General features: G+C 34.5%; 1 protein-coding gene across 20 annotated transcripts in view; it reads left to right on the top strand.

The window, feature by feature from the left end:
• Nucleotides 1-20,881, top strand: part of DOCK9 (dedicator of cytokinesis 9) — a 133,073-nt gene that overhangs the window by 82,838 nt on the left and 29,354 nt on the right. For 6 of the 20 annotated variants that reach the window (XM_049815809.1, XM_049815807.1, XM_049815808.1 and 3 more), the window contains 12 exons: nucleotides 2,533-2,679; nucleotides 3,375-3,458; nucleotides 4,082-4,193; nucleotides 6,755-6,933; nucleotides 7,711-7,827; nucleotides 9,305-9,425; nucleotides 10,204-10,337; nucleotides 10,966-11,139; nucleotides 13,555-13,669; nucleotides 15,277-15,343; nucleotides 17,912-17,959; nucleotides 19,773-19,909. In XM_049815809.1, coding sequence (XP_049671766.1) covers nucleotides 2,533-2,679; nucleotides 3,375-3,458; nucleotides 4,082-4,193; nucleotides 6,755-6,933; nucleotides 7,711-7,827; nucleotides 9,305-9,425; nucleotides 10,204-10,337; nucleotides 10,966-11,139; nucleotides 13,555-13,669; nucleotides 15,277-15,343; nucleotides 17,912-17,959; nucleotides 19,773-19,909 — 1,435 coding nt within the window. Of the gene's footprint in view, nucleotides 1-2,532; nucleotides 2,680-3,374; nucleotides 3,459-4,081; nucleotides 4,194-6,754; nucleotides 6,934-7,710; nucleotides 7,828-9,304; nucleotides 9,426-10,203; nucleotides 10,338-10,965; nucleotides 11,140-13,554; nucleotides 13,670-15,276; nucleotides 15,344-17,911; nucleotides 17,960-19,772; nucleotides 19,910-20,441; nucleotides 20,486-20,881 lie in introns of all 20 variants that reach the window. The other 14 variants (XM_049815819.1, XM_049815815.1, XM_049815816.1 and 11 more) reach the window with 5 other exon arrangements.

Genomic DNA, 20,881 nt, shown 5'->3' on the forward strand with positions numbered 1-20,881 from the left:
TTGTTGCATCAAATTTTGTCTATTATATGCGGTTATATGACCATATAAATTCTGAAGAAGTCTTGTTCATTTTAAGTAATCTTTCTGCCCTACAAAATTCTTTAGGTAGGCTAAAAACTTATATAATTTTATTTTAATGCATGTTTGCTCTACCTCTTAACATCATAATTGTAAACACGCGTTTTGTAGAAGGTGGGCTGAGAAAATACTGAGCATGGAAAGAGCATGACTCTTTTCAAAGAAAGTACTAATTGCTAGTTGCATTTTATTTATGGTTCCAAGTTGCCAGGAAGAAGTAGATAAACCACAAAAATGTGATCTAAATAGTGACGTCACTTTTAACTCTATAAGGGACCCCATTTTATTTCATAAAATAAGGATGCACAGTGAGGTTTTTTGTAGATTTAGGCAGTTCTGTGGCCATCAGGCTTTCTAAGATGATAACAGTTTGTGCAGAAATTTTCTTATGCAGCATTGAAACTACCAAAATGTTGCCACGTTTTTTATTAGGACTCACAGGTATAGAAGCATGCAGTAATTCTACCTGAAGAGGGAAGAAAAATCAAACAAAAAAGCCCAGCCCAAACCCCTAGGCTTGATACTGGAAAATACCCGTCTTGTTTCTATTGATGTCCCACTCAACAGTGTTCTGCATGCTAGGTGTACTTGTTGTATAGGAACCCCATTCATTTCAGGTTGATGTTTTGTTTGGTTTTTTAATAGTATCTTCAAAAGCAACCCCCAAATATGAACTGTTCAATTGTACAAAGGAAACATATTCTTTCAACATGCAGTTTTAGGTTCTGGTACTTTGCTGTGTATCAGCTTGAACTGCTGTTCTTTCTCACTCTTCCCCTGTAAAAACATGAAGTAAGGTTCATAGCTTATGAACTACTGGAGTGACTTTTTATGGCAGATTTTTGTTGTTGTCTCCACGTTTCCTGTTAAAAAAGACATTTCAATTTTTAGAACTAACCTCACTGTCACCTTCCCCGTGACATGAAAGAAAAAGGAGCAGAATTCACCTCTCGTTTGCATGTATCCTTATTCCTGAACATGGCTTCTTGATTTCTTAAATATAAAATAAATAATTTTGCTAGCTTTTTTCTGTCTTAGTGGGTAAAGTAATTGCATTCAGATATTTTCTACTTACAAGATCTGATAAAAAGATGTATTTCTGGGTGCAGCAAAATTATTTATATAGCAAGAATTTTGTAGTATTCTTAAAAATACTTCATTACTCTCGAACAGAGACTGAGTTAAAAGAATATCGTAGGACACTGGCACACCCACTCACAGAATTATTGATTTTTGTTATTTCATTAATGAGTGCTGTTGAAATTTATACAGGGATCTTTTTCAACCTTAATATCTTTTCCTTTTTTTTTTTTAAATGTTTTTAAAAAATAGAACTAGAGACTGTGGAGCACAGTTCAAACACAAAGGGAGCAAACTGTGTAATCATCTCTTTATGAAGGGCCTTGACAAGGAGGTTCTGCCTAGGAACGTTGCATTCAATATAGTTCAAAAAAACTATTTAAATAACAAAGTATTCAGAGCACTTGGATGTTTTGATTTGAGCTTTTGGAAAGAAAAGACATAATGTCTGTACAGTTAAAACAGTTTTTGTTAATGTCAACTTCTTCAGCCTCACATTACCTGTCTTTAAGTCCCCTCAGACAAAAGACAGAATCTTTATTAAAGATTGTAAGATGTAGAGAAATAAAAGAGGCTCTGCAGTCCCAAAAAGCTGAAGAGAACTTACTGACCAATACTGGTCAGAATGTACAAAATCATGGGTGAAGATAATATAGATGGTGAGTGGAAAGGAGGAAATTGTGAATGTAGAGGAAATATTTTAAGCTAATTGGCAAACTACCTCAAAGCAAGGGAAAACAGTTCTGATTGTGGAAACTTAAAAACATGGAGAGTAGGATTGTGAAGCCTGAAAGAGCTGAGATTTGACATCACTGATGAGCAGGAGAAAGAAAAGAAGCATGGATGAGAATTTCTAGAATGGCAAAAGGCAAAGGAGTTATTAAAAAAAAAATGGTCGCAGAACAGCAAAATCTGGTTTGTTTTTTTCAAGGCAGAAAAGAGAGTCTGATGATGCAGTTACTATATGTGAACTAGCTGGTGTCTGCTTCAGAAAGATAGATAAATGTTAAGGATTCCCTTCTGTTCTTAGTTTCTGTTGTCAAGTTTATGGTAGTATAGAAAAATGTTAGTGCATTATACTTAGAAACTTTTATACATGTGATTTTTGTCATCAAAGACTGCCTTGCTTGAATTTTAATATCATGCTCTAATATTTTCTTTTAACCAAATGCTCTTTTTTTCCCTGTTCATTCTAAAAAGTTCAGGAAAATGTTGAATTTGAAGAAAATGTTACTTTAAATGACAAATAAGAAAATTTGAAAGCTTTGTCTCTCCTTTCCCTGTCAGGTTATTTATATCTCATCTAAAGTAGGTTTTCTGGTACAGCTTAGTGTTATAAACCATATTGAATATTGTATCTGAATTTGTTTCTAGCTGTTGCGAAACCAGAGATTTTCTGCTTCCTTTCATCATGCAGTTGAAACAGTTGTTAACATGCTAATGCCACACATCACTCAGAAGTACAGAGACAATCCAGAAGCTTCAAAAAATGCAAACCATAGCCTTGCTGCCTTTATAAAAGTAGGTACACAAGTGACTTGGACTCTGTGTTTACTTTTTCAATAATATTTCTTCTTCATGGGTTTTGAAGAATCTTAAAGCCAATTCTTATAAAACTGAATATGCATAATGTTTTTAAATATAATTCTATGTTCAAGTGAAAATGCATTGAAGTATAATTTGCATATTCGGTAACCAAGAAGACATCAGTTCAAAAGTTTGATATTTTGAAAAATTAATTTATATTTTATCCAAAAGGTATTTTTCTTTAAAAATATCATCTAGGTTACTTTCTAAAGCTACAAAAGCTTCATACATTAAGTAGTGTTTTATTTGCATGTATTTTATGTAGACAGACTTTCAGCATCTTTCCTTTTTCAGCCAGTAAGATGCAGTAGGGAGAAAAAAGGATCAGAAATAAAATGGCAGATAAAGCTGCTAGTGGCATGTCATTTCTGTTTCTGTCAATATAAAGTTCTTCTCTCCAAACTGCTTTTTATTTGCAATTTGTTTACATTCTGTAATCTAAGGGAAAATTTGGTATTCATATGTGTGTATATATATATATTTAGTTTGCTTGTTTTATTGTTTTTTATATTCAAACTGAAATATCAATATTGTGTTTGGAAAATAGACTTATTAGATACAGAAATACAAACACTGAGCACTGAGATGGTACTAATCAATTCTATCTTGGTTTTGCTTGTTTTCCCCAGAGGTGTTTTACTTTTATGGATAGAGGCTTTGTTTTCAAACAGATCAATAACTACATCAGCTGCTTTGCCCCAGGAGATCCGAAGGTACTCAGTGCAAACTATGTTTAGAAGTTGCCTCTTCTTGATGTATGTGGATAGAGTCCTGCATTAAGTCTTCAGACTTCTTCCTGGCTACATTAGAAGCCTTGAAATTTTTTAAATTTTTTTTCCCCCATCAAATCACTTTTTCATATTTTGATTCCCATCTTCAGGTGCAACTCTACCACCCTACAGTGTGTATATTGTGAAAGTGATGGTGGGTAGGGGTGCAACACTAAGCAGAAATTTTAAGCATGAATGTGAGAGTGGCTAAAGTTGGAAGAGTTGATACCTGATAAGTTTCTGTACATTTACTGTAGTGGTGAAAGCATGTACCAGATGTCTGAAGAATTTCTTCTGTGGGTCCAATCTTTTCTTAAATCAATACGTAATATGCTAGTAAACCTAAATAACTTTGGACAATGGGAAAGTAAATAGAACAATATCCAGTTGTCAAGTATGAATTATGCTGGAATTACTTTATACTGACATATGGAACTTTGACAGGTCTATATCCCTCATACTGCAAGACTGAGAAAATCGCCCTTTTGTGTTCAAAGCTGTTTTTGATGTGTTATTCAAATCACTGCATCAGTTGTTTAATTTATACTTTAAAATTATTTTTGCAGACTCTTTTTGAATTCAAATTTGAATTTCTCCGTGTAGTCTGTAATCATGAGCACTACATACCTTTGAATCTACCAATGCCATTTGGAAAAGGCAGAGTTCAGAGATATCAAGGTAAATTCTTCTGAAGTGTATGGTATATTTCTTGCATATCACCTTTTTATTATTAGACTTGTAGACTATGTAACTTCAGATCTATGAGATGTTGGAAACCTTGAAATTGTCAAATAGAAGCCTAAAGTTATAATCCTTTCATTTAAAATTAAAGGAGTAGTTTAGGTGGCAGAGTAATCTATCCAAAGTATCTAGTCACTGAAAGATATGGTAAACTACATCCTTGACTCTGCCTCCCTTTCCTGCTGATTATTAAGTTTACTTTTTTTCATGAGTTAGCTTCTAATTCACTCACTGCAGAAGCCTGCAACACTCCTGTAGGTAGGTGTGCAGTGTGAGGCTTGGTGTGCTTTGTACTTTTCATATACCCGTTCAGGTTAAAAGGGACTTCAGTAAGTCTGTAGTCCAAGCTTCTGCTCAGGTTACCTCAGGCCTTCCCTTCTCCAGGTGGAACAAGCCCAGTTCCCTCAATTTCTCCTGATAGGGTGTGTGCTCCAGCCCTTGGTGGTCCTTCACTGAACTCACTCAAGATCATTCTTGTACTAGAAGGCCCAAATATTACACATGGTATTACAGATATGTCTAACAAATGTCAAGTAAAAGGGAATCAACGCTTCCCTTGATATACTGGATAAGATCCTGTTGATACAGCCCAGTATGCTGTTAGCCTTCATTGTTGCCAGGATGCCATGCTAGCTCCTGTCGAAGCTACCGTCCACCTGGACCTCTAGGTGTTTTTCAGCAGAGCTGCTCTCAAGCTAGTCATTCTACAGCTGGTACCGTTGCAGGAAGTTCATCCATTCCAGGTGCAGAATTTTGCATTTGTCCTTCTTGAATTTAATTGATGTTTCTGTTGACAGTTCCTGTAGAACCTAGATTCTTCTGAAATGCAGCCATGCCCTTAGGCATATGGACTGTACCCCATCCACAAACTTGATGAGGGTGCACTCCATCTCATCTTTGAGGTCATTATGAAGTAGCATTAAGTAAGATAGACTCTGGGAAACTCCTCTTGTAGCTGGTCTCCAAGCAGAGTAGAAACTGTTAACCCCCAACCTTTGAGCCCAATAATCCCCCAAGTTCTTTTGCACTTTTAGGTATCTATTCACACAGACTGTAATCTCTCAGTTTGGATACAATGATCATGTGGACATCTGCTATTCTCCCCTTAGCCACAGATCTGATGAGTTCATTGTAAAAGAGAGGTTAGTCAACCATGGTTTACCCTGAGTAAATCTGTCCTGGCTGTTCCCAGTCTCACTCTTCTCCTTCATTTGCCAAAAAATGGCTTCCAAGAGGACTTGCTCCGTGACTTCTCCAAGGACGAAAGTGAGGCCTGTAGTTCCCTGAATTATTCTTGCTCTTTTTTGAAGATGTGTGCAATGTCTACCTTCAGTCATTGCAAGGTCCCAATTATGGGAGACCCCTGATCACCATGGCTTAACAAAGGTGATAGTGAGTGGTCTTCCAGTGTTTATTGGCTAACTCTTAGCATCTCATCTTCTGCTGTGGATTTGCTTGACTGGAGGTCTCTGGGGTTTTGTGTGTGTATATGTATCTATATATCTATATGGGGCTTAGTATAGGTTTACACTTAGTTACTGCTAGAAATACTTTATGGAATAAAATTGCATTGCAGTGGTTTATGCACAAATGTTCAAATAAAATGTTCTGTAATTCTACTTATATTGCAATTAACACTGAATATGTAAATATGTCTGGGAAATACAGTATTGTTTAATTGTAGCAGAAAAATTGCTTACTGTATTACAATGCAGGTCTAATTTCCATAGATTCATTTACGTAGTCTTGTTTAAATATTATTGTATCCTTTTGTGTTCTGATATATGTAGAAGGAATTGCTTAATTTGGACACCTGTGTTGCAAATGCAGTCTCTTCATTACGCTTCTACTACATGCTGCAAATTTTTGGATCATTTTCTTAGACAATATCAATTAAGCATGATGACAGTTGTTAGCAGGCTTTATACTCTATATTCATAATAGATACATGTGTAAGATAACGAAGAAGGAACTTAAAACTGCAGTACAGAAAGCTAAAATTTCTTAATCCATGTTTTCCTTGCTTTCCTTCAAATTTACTAATCTAGGACTGAACCACAGTCTAAAAATAAAATTCTACTTATACCATACAACTAAATTCCTGAAAGGTAAAATGTGCACAACCTTTGTGCACTGTGTGTGTTTTCAGTGCCTGAATATAGATTTAAAATTTGAATTTGGAGTTATGAGATGCTGGTCCAGGCAAATTTAATAGGAATACTTTTGAATATTGAATGGTATTTAAAATTATTTTTGTTAAAGTATTTCGATTTCTCCAGTTCTGTTGGCTGAATATACAGCATCATCTGTTTAATAAATGCATCATTATGCAGTGAATTGGGCTAGGGTTATATGAATAACTATAATGTATATATTCATATATATAATATATAAAATTTGTCAATAATGTTGGAAACATTTTAGTTCAGCCTTAAGTTAATTGCTAAATTGATTTAAGTAATACCATTCCTTACATAGAATTTGTACTTTACTTCCAGACCTTCACCTGGACTATTCATTAACCGATGAGTTCTGTAAAAATCACTTCTTAGTGGGACTGCTTCTAAGGGAGGTGGGCAATGCATTACAAGAGTTCAGAGATGTGCGACAGATTGCTATTAGTGTCCTCAAGAATTTGATGATAAAGCATACTTTTGATGACAGATATGCTTCCAGGGTAAGTGTGTTGCTATGCTAGTAGTACAAAATAATAAAGATTAACTGTGCACGCATACAGGAAGTCTTTTCTTTCCCAAAAAACTTGTTAATTTCCTGCAATGATATTTCTGTTCAGACTGTGGTGAAAAGACGTATGAAAATTGTATCAAAATCAATCTGCAAATCCCATATTTTTACCAAATGAAAGCACAAAGCACCTTTTAACATTACTACATGTGTTTATTACATTTTAGCACAGTGTAATCTTCACTGCTGTTCTTAAAGTAATCAGATTTCTACAAATGTTTTTAAAGCTCTCATTTTCATTAAACATGAGCTCTTATTATTTGGCAGCTGTCCTTGCCTAATCTATTATTTGTAAAACAAGTATAAGCAAGCTACAAGTCATTGTAGTAAATTTTGAGTGATTTTTAAGTTTCCTGACTTTAACAGCTGTGCTGTGGAAAAGCCATAAAATCTTAATGGAAGATATCATTAATGTATCAAGCTAACATAATATTAGTTTACTTGATTAATCTTGGCTAAAATCACATTCATTTAGGGTTTTTTCTGCATTATATTGAAACAGTAAATAAAATGTACTGACTTTCTCTAAATTATAATGACATATAGTGATGATCACTGCTTTTGCCATTTATGAACTCATGAATGCTTAACAAATATTTATTAAATACTCTTTTTTTTTTTTTTGTAATTCAGGAGTGAATAGCTTAAAATAATTGGTGATTAAAAATTACATCTGTAATTTGTTAATGAACTGTTAAACTCTGTTTAGAGCCATCAAGCAAGAATAGCCACTATGTATTTGCCACTCTTTGGACTACTCATAGAGAATGTTCAGCGAATCAATGTTAAAGATGTGTCTCCATTTCCTGTTAACCCTTCCAGCAATGTGAGTAGCCATTTTTATTTGGTATTCTGAATTATTTTTATCATAATTTATTGGTAATGTGTATATGAAACACTGCATACTTCTGACAAACAAAGAGTTTTATAAGCTTCAGAATTCTGCGAGTTTGTTCTCCTTGCTTTTTCTGAGCTTAAAATCTTAGTCAACCTTTATGGTTTTGGCTGCAGTTTCTCTTGTCCAGCTAAGTTATGCTTAACAAGGTAATTGGCTAGTTTGGTCCTACATGCAGGTTACAGTGCCCTTATTGATCTCTGCTTGAACCTCTGAAGATTTTTGTAGAATGCTAGGCCACACAGGTTGCCACAGCATCATTCTAATGGCATGTGATTATACTGCCACGTAACAGCTTGCTGCTTCTGTATCTCTGGTGCATGTGCCTATATTTTAATACAAGCTATAGACCACACAGGGCTGGACCTGCTACATCTTTGAGTGATCTAAGAAGAGCATCCAAAGAAGCTGAAGAAACAGTGTATTTGCAATAAAAAAATACCAGTTGTTTCTGCAATTTCATGGTTTTCCATTTGTATCTATTACCCAGTTTTGATACAACTTCTGAGAGGAGTTTTCATTAAATTGTTTTTTTTTTTTTTTTTTTTTTTTTTGTACTCAAAAAATACATTTCTTGTTAGTCTGCCTGCCAGTTTGTATAAACAGTTTGCCTCTATTCTTATAGATCCTGGCATTGGAGGTGCTTGCACATACTTCATTTTTATGCAAGAGGATACTCCTCTGACATCTAACACAGAGAATTAGTTATGTTTGCTAAAATCCCAACAGATTCAGTAGTTGCTGTTGCTGTTCAGCAGAAAAGATTGTATATTGGTGGTAGATTTTTTTGGTTTTAAATCTTATTTTTCAATTCAATCCAACACTGAAGTAAATGGACCACAAAAAAAAAAAAGGTTAATTTTCTATAAATTAGAGAAGAATTTTTAACCTTAAAGGAGTGTACTTTTGGAACAGCTGTAGTGTAAGAGGGCTACAGGAGAATGAATTCAAATGGAATTTGTGGAGATGTATATTGATATATTAGAGTTGCATGCAATTATTGAATCTAAGATTTAATAATTCATGTATTTTATTTTTGTCCATATCTTGCTGTGTTCCATTTGGTATTAAGAAATAAATTCACAATACCCTTCCAACAAGAGAAATGTTTGGGTGTTTGAAATAAAAGCAATTTTGGTCTTTTGGAAATATCTGTTTTATAGCATATAAAATTCAATGGAATATTAATTTCTTCAATATTTCCTGAGGTATCTTAAGTTATAGGCTATCCCAAGCTTGTGCAAATACCTGAACATCTCATTCCATGCTTTTGAGCATATTTAATAGAAATTAAAACTTAAGGCAGATATATGTAATAAATAGTGCTCTAAAAGATAAAGTATGTCATATTCACTAAGTCCATAATGATGGAAAACAATAATCACATTTTCCTATCTTTTCCAAACAGAGTGCAAAGGATGATGCACTTATTTTGCCAACTGCAAGTCAGCTAGTAACACCACAAAAATCGGGAAACACGTTGGATAACAATCTTCCTAAAGATCTCTTTGGTGTTATCTCTGGCATTGGTAAGCACTTTAAAAAGAAAATAAAATAATTAAAAAAGGAACCAGTTTCTTTTTTCATTTGTTACCAGAAATAATTGTTGTGTGTCTAGCTTTGGTTGCTTTCTGCATATATACTTGAACATTACTACTACTTTCATTAACAGAACCCTAATACAATCAACTGTCGAGCGTGGGTCAGAATTCACAGTCTGTGCATGGAATCTTTCTTTTGGGATCTTTTTGGCCTTGCTTTTCTTTTTGAAACTAAACCTATTTCCTGAAGAGAACTACTTTTTCCCCCATCAAAGGTGATAGTTCTTGTCTTGCTCCTTAGTCACTTATGGCAGGAGTGCATAATCCACAATTTTGTACATGATGTTAGAGACCACCTCGAAGTGGAGTACTGCTTGTGCACACCTGTGGGCATCCTCCTGTGTGTCATCTTAATGTGTTTTTCTATTGGTTGTTGTCTGCTGTAATTAGTATAATATCACTAATTAAAAACAAAAAAAGATGAAAAATGGGAGAGTTTTTTAAATATACATGCTTCTTCATGTATGTGTGTATGTATTGCTACATATGTCTTTTACGCATGTGTGTATGTGGTTGTACATACATACATTGCTGAAACACTAGAATAAGTTTGTTAAAAGTAACTAAATGGAATTAATTATTTGCTGCCTTAAAAATATATATACATATATGGTGGGTTTAGAAGTCTGGCTAAAATACAGAGTGACTTTTTTCAGTATATGCATTGTCTGAGAATTTTATATTGGTTTTGGTTTTTTTTTTTTAGCTTCCCCATACACCACATCAACTCCAAATATTAATAGTGTGAGGAATGCTGACTCAAGAGGCTCTCTAATAAGTACAGACTCGGGAAACAGTATCCCAGAAAGACACAGTGACAAGAGCAATTCTCTTGACAAGGTAAAAAAACCAACCAACCAAACAAACAAAATCCTAAGTGTATTCCTAAAATTTCATCTTAATTTTTATAGGAGTTAACTTCTCTGATCCCCATTGGGAATGGGCTTTTTAGAGTAACTGTAGAGCAGTATTTTACTAAGTTTTTCTTTTGTAAAATAATTATCATATGAACTCTTTGCATTGCATTTATTAAGCTGTTTTGCAGAAAATGCAAACAGGTTTTTCAATGTAGAGACATAAGCAAGCAGTTGTTATTTCCTTTGCCAGAGAAAGGTACCAGATGAAGTGTATTGAATTTGACTTGAAAGAACTGAATTCTAGTTAGGACAGCTTCTTTGATTTTGTGGAGACCTTCACTCCATCCTGTTCTCTACACAATATATGTAGCATTTTTAAAATGTTGAAAAACCAGTTGCTCTGCTTTTATATTAGTTTGACTTTTCTAAATCATTTCACTTTAAAGCTGTTACAAATTAGGAGCTCTGGCTGCAGTAGCTGTGAGGTATTCAGTCTTGTCTTTCTAGAGCTTGTGTTGATACTGATCACGTTTCATTTTCTTAGATCTTGTTGTGCAAGTCACAACATGTTAACTTTTTCCCCTTGACTCTGACATGCCTTCGTGTGGCAGAGAGAGAAGCTTCTCAGAAGGCACTCTGCTCATGCTATGCGCCCTAATGGAGAAGAAGAAGAAAATTCTCACCCTGCAAAGAAAAACCGTGTTACTATGGATTTTTCACTTCTGACAATTCCAGCTTTGCCAGAGAATATTTTGCATGCTGCTTTCTCTCTTCAGTCACAAGAAGTATTTGGTTTTTGTGCTCGATATAGTTAAGCTTCTGAGTGAAGTGTGTGATCAGTAGTTTTGCCACTTCTTTGCAACAGTCAAATCTGAAGCCAAATAGGTACAATGTAACCACGTAAAAATACCTTTAAATGCCAAACCTGGAATAGTTCATGTACATTATTTAATTTAAGCATAAAAATCCAATCAGCTTAAATATCAGCAGAATTTGAGTCTTAGGGTCGTCAATATAAATAGAACTAAAAAAATCTTCTTTGACATTGATCACGTAAAGAAATAAGTATCTTATGCATACACTGTTGCTAAATGGCAATGCTGTCATCTATTACTTAGTTGTCATGTTGTTAATTACTAATGTGTAGTGTTTTTACCAAGTAAAAGGGTTTTCAAAGGAGTCAACATCCTTTGAAAATTCTACACTGGTCTGCCAGTTTAGGTAATACAGGATTTATGTTTTGCATGCTGTTGATATTTTCCCCGAATAATATTTAATCCTGGCTTCTTATTTGTTGCTTTCCAAACTTTCTTTCTAGTAGCTCAGTTGTACAGTGCACGTTATCTTGGAGTTTTTGCTCATTGCTTGATACCATTACTGAAGAGCCATGTTTTTGTTCTAATTTTCTTTCAGAATAACCTGTAGAACTATACTTGTGGAATCAGAATTGGCTGGAAGTATATCAGTTTCTATTTTAATATGTGCATACTTTATGGGTTATTGACATGTTTTTAAATTAAGCTTACAAGTAGCTATAGTTCTAGTTTTATCTATGTACATGTTCAACTATTTTACAGGGAATATTATCTAGTGCTCTGGACAGTATCCAAAAGTTTAGGAAACTCAAATTCTGTTTCTGCTCTGCCACTCATTAATTGCCTGCTCTATTTCAGTATCCATAAAGCTTTATAGTAGCACCTCCTTGTTCACCAGAGATATTTAAAAGATAAACAGTTTATGAAGTCTTTAGAACGTACAATAATCAGGCTTATATAGGTGTCCATTTCCTCCTAAATTACAGTAACTTCTGGCTAGTATTAATTATGGTTTCACATTCAGTTTCACAGCCATTGAATGGATGTACAGCTATGTGACAGATTTACACAGATTGTTTTAGGGCAGCCGTTCTTTCCATTTACATGGAATGCATTAAAGGCCTTAGCAGTCAATTGATGTGTATGCTGTGAAATGTTCCCTCATGGATTAGTATGTCTCCTGCTTTCAGTGAGGAGTATTCCTGGAAGGCTTGTTCTACCCTTGAGGTATTGGCATTTCTTGCTTTGTGAAATCAAGTGCTTTTCTCCCTTGAGTCTGTTTTATTTTTTTCTAATCTTGGTATGAAGTATTTCTTCCAACACTGGTACATGTCCTTAAGAAGGTCACGGAGCCAAGATGATCCAACTTTCTTGTAGAAACCAAAATGTTGCACAGATCAATTGTACCAGACTGTTGACTTTACAGAAAACTTATTAAATGTCTGGTTCATTTTGCATTCACATAAGTGTCCTCATATTGGAAGTGAGTATTAGGCACTGAAAAGGCCATAATTTATCCTTTAAACAAACATCTATATAGTATATCTGTAAAAGCCTCAGACTGAGGATTTTGTAACACTTGATTGTGTGGAGATTATTCTTTTACGGCTAAGTCTTTGTCTAAAGTTCAATTTATATATTCTCACAGTTTTATTTTTTCCTTTTTTTTTTTTTGTGATACACACTTTGAAATATCAGTTACAGGTTTTTTTTTTTCTTTTTGGACATACTGTAGTATTGAGCATTGCTGATTAATTCACCACAAGTGTAGGAGTTGTATAAACAAATTAAGCAGGGAGAAAGATTCCACCCTACCTTTTTTTAGGCAAGGGCAAGTTACTTATCAGTAGTTAATCTTCCAGAATGGATACTATTGCCATTCACATATGTTTTCCTTGAGGTTCTTACATCTTTAAATTGAAAGAATTTTGTAGAGGCAGGTCTGTCTACAGTTCAGCATTAAGTCTCTTCAAAATCAAAGGACCGTATATGAATCACCTAACAGTAGCATTTATTTTTAAAGTATTTCATCTGAGCAGAAGGGGCATGGCTGATTTGTACAATGTGGGTATCTATGTATAATTAACTTGATTAATAATCACTGTTAGGTAACTTTTCCTCTTACTCCTTCCTTGGGGGGGGGGGAGTGGGGAGAGAAAAAAAATCATACAAAGAAGGAAATAAAAAAACAGAGGTAAAGAAGCTTAATTTGCTATACTTCATGTGTGTAATGTGTGTTTTAGTGACCTGTCTCTACATGAAACATTTTTGTCTCCATTCTGAGATCCTTTTTCTGTTTCAGGAATTAATAAGGCAATTTAAAACATTTTAGTTTATTATTAGTTTAAGAACTCTTCAGGCAAAATATGTCTGTTTTCTTTTCAGAACCAACAGAGCAGCACTTTAGGAAGTTCTGTAGTTCGATATGACAAACTTGACCAAGCAGAGATCAAAAGCCTGCTCATGTGTTTCCTTCATATTTTAAGAAGTATGTCAGAAGGTAGGTAATTCCACCTATTTTTCATAAATTTGAAATCATGCCTTGCATTTATGCCTGTGATTTCAATACCTTTTCAAAATCAGGAGAATATTTTAGGTGTAGGTACCATGTTGTGCTGTGTTTTACAAATACGTGTGACTGATCAAATTAAACTCTTGACTGAAACCTTGTAAGCATTAAATACCCATTATTCCTTCAAATTGTCAGGTTAACTTAAAGGACTCAGTAAGAAAGTGAGTATATGTGTGTGATTGTACAGTCTGGTTTGGAAAATGGAGGTGAAGAGTAGTTCATTTATCAGTAGAAGAGTCTCGGGCTAGTCCATTCCTCCATTCTGCAGAAATTCTTATATGACAGGGAACCAAATGATTTGGTCGCTGTGTATATTTCCATTTCTGGAATGGGGATATTGGTACTTCTTCATTCTCCTGGGATGGGCGTGAGATGATCCACTGAATTTTTGAAAGAGTGATATTATCCTGGAGAAGGTTGTGGAGGTATAAAAATACTGCCTGAATGGCAAATCTTAGGTTTTTACTAGGATTGTACAACTCGGAATCATCCCTCTCCTTGATCAATATTTAAAAAAGAGGACAAGTCCCTTTTGGTAAAAACATTGAATTTTTCAGTTTGCGATAAACATATCAAAAGTAGTTACTTTATTTTCCGTGCCTATTTTGATGTTAATTTCTAAAAATCAAGTTTATGTAGTACTCGAACTCCAATTTATTACATCACTCAATCAAGAATGAGAATTGAAAGGTTAATAACTATTCAATATCTTGTCACACCATTAGATTTTCATGTAATTACAGCAATATTATTTTATGTATTTTAATTACAAAGAATAATAAAACTCAATAATATCTTTTTCAGTATTTTACACTTTGAAATATGTAAAAATTAGTCAGGAATTCTAGGAAATTCAAGTTAAAAATTTACATAAGTACAGTGGGGATTGTTTTGATCTCAATTCTCCTGGAAAAGAGCAAGTGTCAAATAAACTTTGATGAACTTTGCCACACATCTTTGTAATAATTTTTAATTTGTTGTCTACTTTTGAACATTTTTGACAAAAGAGACCAGGTCTTGGCTATGTAACTACAAGCTGTGTAAAAAATATATATCCATTTTTGAAACCTCTGCAAATAAAGAAAATCTGAAACCTGTGCTGAAAAACTATGCATAGTAAAGCACTGTAAATTAAAAAAGAAGAAATCATAAATTTGAATTTAAAGAATGTTGAGACCAATCTATAAAGCAGCAGGTTATAGGACTAACAGTCTAAAGTTCTGAAGTCTTATATTTTTAGAACACTGTAGTCATTACTGACTATACAATTATTACTATTTAAAATATGAAATTGCGGATATTAGGGATTAATTAAAAGCATATTGTAGAAACTCATTTGGAGAATTGATATGTGCATTTGTATAATCAGCTTCAAGCAAAACTTTAAATAGTAAGTTATCTGTACTCCACAAGCCATTTTTAGACTCTCTGAATCCTCATTATCTGAAAACCAAGAACTGATGTTAACTCTTCTACTTAATATTTTTGTGTATTTGCTGCCTTTGTCTTGTTTTTAATATTTTTCATTTTCCTAGATGCATTGTTTACATACTGGAACAAGGCTACAAAATCTGAACTCATGGACTTTTTCACGATTACAGAGTAAGATTTTTGTTGAGCTTGTCATAAAATCATACGTTTCACTATGCTGTTAAAAATGTGAGTCTGGATATGAGTGTGTATATATGTTTTTTATTTATTTGTTTGAAAGAAATAATGCCATCTTGGTCTGTTTAGAAGTTCTTAACTGAATGCGTCCAATTACATGTCTGTCTAATTCCATGATAGTTTCTGGAATTAGGCTATACAGAAGTGATCTCAGGCAGTTCCTAAACAGCGAGTAGCGCTCAGAATATTGCTATGCTCATGGAAGAGGAACCAACTGTTTTGTTACCTGTCTGCATTTAAATGCATCTTGTAAGGTGGACTGCTGAAACGATATGGTTGCATATCAAAATTGATTGAATCGCATGACTTCAGAAACAAAGGGATATGAACCGTCCTCCTAGCGTTCCTCTTGTGTCTTCTGCCATTCTGTAAGGGAAAAGATACTGGATCAATCCAGTGTTTGTTATCAATGGCTACACGCCATCCTTATGCACACTTAGTGTGTTTGTTCACAAGAATTAGCCGATACATTAATAAAAAGTGAAGAAGGCGCTGTTTGCTTGAAGCAGTGTGCCACAGAAGCCTTTCTGCTTGCATTGGTTGTTTCACGGGACTGCTTTCCTTTGTTTCTGTAGTAGAGGGTCAATCAATGTAATTAATACCAGTCATTAATTGTGTTATGGAATGTGCTACTCGAGGTCTATTTTAGGAATATATTATAGATGGTGTTTTAACTCATCACTTGAGTACATCTGGCATGATATTGATTGTACCAGAGACAGAACTGAACAAGTAAATGAGCCTACTTAGTAGACTCTCTGAAGCCTGAGGCGTAAACTGTACAGAATCAGCGGTGAACAGTGGTTTGCCATTACATATTCTCGTTTAGGGGCTGGATAGGATTGGTTTGTGATCAAACCAGTAATCTCAAATTCAGTAATTATCAAAGAAGATTTTCATCACAATAGCAGTATATAGAATACAGAATAAAATTTCCATCTCTATAGTACTATGGATGATATCACAGTTCCTTAAACTGGAGCAGGAACAAGGCTCATAAAAGTCTACTTCTTCCTATTCTAGGAGTATTTTGCCAATGCATATAATATTTGTTTTGATGATGATTTTTATTAATACAGGTCATTACAGTAGTTTCTCATTACCTCAGTAAGACAGTTTTTCTGGTAGGTAGGTACTTGCCATACAAAGAACTTTTTCAGAAAAACTTAGAAACTGAAAAAGACAAGAAGATATCAGAAAGGGGAATTGAGGTTGGTTTTCAAATAGAGTGACAAGTTTGGGGGAAGCAAACACCGTTCTGACTCTGCAGTTTGGAGACAGCTAATCTCCTTAAGGTCTGGGTACAAAATGGAGCTGAGTGGAAGAGACTATATGCCAGTCTTTCTCCTCGTTCACAACTGGCACATGGAAGAGAAAGCCTGAAAACTGGCTTTCAGTTTGGATTTACGCTTTAAAGAAGAACTTTTAGAATATTTTTACCAGAGGGAGAAGGGAATTTGCATTAAAAGTTCTGAATTATCAGGATAAATACTTACAGTGGGAAAAGAGTCAAATAAAATAATTATTACAGTCTCCATTCACACCATTTTTCATGATTTGAAAGTGTGACTTCTAGTTTATTAGTCATCAGTGTTGTGTACTGACCAGTTGTGAAGACAAGCAGAGGCACCTGGCAAATTAAGTTATACTTTCAACTTTCTTGTGGATCTGAACCAGTAGTATTATGATTCTTTAAAATATAACATCATATTGAAGTATAGAATTTTTAAATGAAAAATTATTGGGGGGGATTTGCCTTTATCATCATCTTACTATAAAAGCAGATTCCCTTTAGAAAATAGTTCTGTCAGAAACTCTGTTGTTTTTATCCTGGAATCTGGAGACCTTAAAAAAAAACACCCAACAAAATAAAAAACCCAACCTGTAACCAAGAGAGTTTAGGCCAAGGGGAGAAAAAAGCAAAATGTATTGCCCTTTTTTTGAACCCTTATACACATTTTGCAAAATATGTTGAATATATGTAATGTCTGGTTATCTCTTTGCTTCCGCCCTTCAGGTTACTTTTCCTGGATTGCTGCTCATCTGTAAATAACTGTAACTGTGGGCCTCATTTCACATAATGAAATTTTGTCTGTGATAGTTGAGGCTAAACATTTCTTCTCTATAAATACTAAAAATCTATACAAGATGAAGCACTTGAATTCACTGTTTACAGTTTTCCGGGGTGTTTTGTTTTTTCACCATTTGGCCCTTCTTTGTTGTCACTGTTAGGCTCACACTAGCTGTTGTGATTCAGAGTGTTGAGATAGGTCTGCTCTGGAGGCAGCCTGATGAACCTTTTGCTATTAATCCCCATTTGCCCAAAACAGCAACATCTGTGATTCATTTCAGAAGAGCCATGTTTACCTTTTCTTGGCTTTGGGACTGGAAGGGGATTTTAAGGGTGGGAGGAATAAAGAAATAGTTGAATAATTCCAGCGTACATAAATCTAGAAGAGATTGTTTCAAGTGTTGCTTCTCTGACTTATGTGTTCTCTGCAGAGTATGCTTACATCAGTTCCAGTACATGGGAAAACGATACATAGCCAGGTACTGTGTGGAATTTAAATTTTGCTGTCTTGTTCACTAAGAATAATAGTGTGTACAATATGCCTTGAATCTCTATTACAAATAAATTGCATGAGTAGAACAGTTATTGTGAAATGATACACAACATTTTGAAGTAAGTAACCGGTTACTATATTAACAAATCTGTATCCTGTCTGAAAGTCGGGTATCTGTTTCAGAATGTGTGTGTTGTGTTTATTATCAGTTACTTCAAAATCCACCCCTTAAATGCTGTCTTTTACAGCATTTTTTTCTTGAAATTGTGTCTTTGGGGAAGAAATTGTATGATCCATTTTGTTTATTTGCTTGGCCATAAAACCATGTCCATTGAAATGTTTTAGAAATTTTATATATAGTGTTCTTGCTGGAAGGTAAGTTGTGAACATTCCAATGCTGCTGTTTTTCAATTTGAAGTCTGAAGTACCATTAGATACCTGTACATTCCCACTGAAGGCTCATTAGGAAAAATCTGTGGGATTCAGAAACACATACTAAATTATTTGAATATCTTTGCATTAATGTGTTTTTTAATGCAAAGTAGTTTTTTAATTGAGTAAAATATAGCAACTTGTTTAGGCCTTACACTGTGGTTGACATTATAATACTGTTATAATTAAACCCATGGGGTTGAAATACTGGCCTTCTTGAACTCAGTTGTTGCTGACTTTGGATGGTAAGGCATTCTAACTAAAATGTTAGCTTTTTTTGGTTTTAATTTAGATTTAATGGTATGTGAATCTCTTTCTACAAACAACAGACTATCTCATTGGAGGTTTTTCAGAAAAACATCTCATCTCTGTTCACACACCCTAAAAAGACCAAAAGGCCAAAATAAATCTGGTTTTCTTAAGGTTTTGATTGTGACCTTTGTGTTTAAATGTATTTCAAACTCTGGGTTTAGAGGAGTCTGCAATTTTCAGGCTTTTTGTAAAAATTCTTCAAACTAATTTGTTTGACTAGTTTGTAGAGAAGACTACCACACTTCCTTTTTGTTTACTGATCACCTAGTCTGTGTACTGCATGTTAATGCTAAAAATGTTAAGCTATAGAAATCATCTGGTGTTCTGCAGAGGTGCTGCATTTTCCCAGTAAATGTAGCTTTCTAGTCTTTTACATTGTCATTACACTGAAGTATATCACAATCAATGCACGTACTCTTAAAATACACAAATGACAGAGAATGAAAGGGAACAGGGAATTCTGTAATTCAAGCACTGGTTTTCATTTTTCATCAGCTCTGGTGGTGGTACACAATAGGAAGTTAGCCTGTACTGATTGCTAACACAGATCACTTTTCTGTTTTCTTCACTTGATTGCTGCAAGTTTAACAAAGTATATGGCTCTTCTCCCTTCCTGCTTGGGTAAGATGTACATGATAATACCTCGTTAATTCCTGCTGTCCTGTTGCATGTATGCTTTCTAATTTTACCACTGTGTGTCCTTCTAACTTTTTTCTAAAATTTTTACAATCAAAATAGAGGATTTGGTTTTGGGTTCTGAATATTTTCAGAATATTTATGTTCTCAAATATTTATGTTTCCAAAAGCTCTGAAGTAAATTTAGCACTTCAAGAGCAACTGCTTGTGTGCTTTTGCTTTCATGCTTTGAGGTTTTAAGAAAGAGTTTGCTGTGATGCTTTTTTTAAACTACCTATTTTTGTTTTATAAATAAAACAGTAAATAGGTTGCATTGTAATTCTTTCTATAAAACTTCATGTGCTTAACTAACACTTCCTGTCTTGCTGCAGTTTGACATGTCTAACTTTTGCTTCTATCCCATTTCACCCATCTTGCAGGAACCAGGAGGGGTTGGGATCCATAGTTCATGATCGAAAATCTCAGACATTGCCTGTTTCCCGTAACAGAACAGGAATGATGCATGCCAGATTGCAGCAGCTGAGCAGCCTGGATAACTCTCTCACTTTTAACCACAGTAAGTCTCATGACATGACATGATAACATTTGTCATCCTCAACCAGTACCACAACACCAGAGACGGGTCCCAGAGCCACACCAGTGCATTTCAATGACTTTTATTGTTCTAGGTCTAACGAATAGCTGGAATCAGTCGATGGTCTGTTCCCTGCTTTATGATAGAACAATCAATGCTGGCTGATGCCATAACATGGAGCATGGTTAACTACAGTGTATTTTACAATTGTATTTTCATTTTTTTAAATTATATGCACTTCAACTTTGTGCTGCATACAGTTACAAAGTTTAGGGATTTTTTTCCTGTTTGCTTTATTAAGTTTCTTTCCCACCCTGCCCCCCCCCCCCCCCCTTGGTATTATAAATGATTAGTCTAAAAGTAAAAATTTGCAGTCTGACCATATCTCCATGTTTTGACATCCCCTAAGGAGAAATAAGTTTCTTAGAATTTCTACAGAGATTGTGAGGGCCATGATTTGGTTTGTCTAGAAGTGAAAAAGCGTCCAATAATGCAGTGATTTTTCTGTTTTCAGTGTGAGAAAGATATCAAGTATTCTTGGAATTTCTGTAGACAATGGTAAGATTTAATCAGGTTGAAGTCAGCTTGTATAAGACTGCTGTATTGAAAACTAAATCTGCTTGTGGCCTGTCTTTTTAAACACGCTGCTCTTAAATTGCAAAATATACTGTATGTAAAGTATTCTGAAGCACCATTTTTCAATTTTCAGCTTCAAAAAACAGTGAAACTGGTTGACTAATCCAGTCAAATACAACACTGGTACTGAAAAGAATTGTGTGCAGTAAAGCAATTATTTGAGTTAACTGTCTGTTCACTGTGTTCATCCTTTTATTTCCCAAAGCATATCTAACTGTCTCTTAAAATCTTTTGGCTCATTATCTGTAACAGTTAGCCTAATTGCACAAGACTTACCACATAGTCTAGTGAAAAAAAAAAAAAAGCCACCAAACCTCT

The sequence above is a fragment of the Accipiter gentilis genome, chromosome 13 (assembly GCF_929443795.1).
Source record: "Accipiter gentilis chromosome 13, bAccGen1.1, whole genome shotgun sequence".
NCBI lineage: Eukaryota > Metazoa > Chordata > Aves > Accipitriformes > Accipitridae > Astur > Astur gentilis.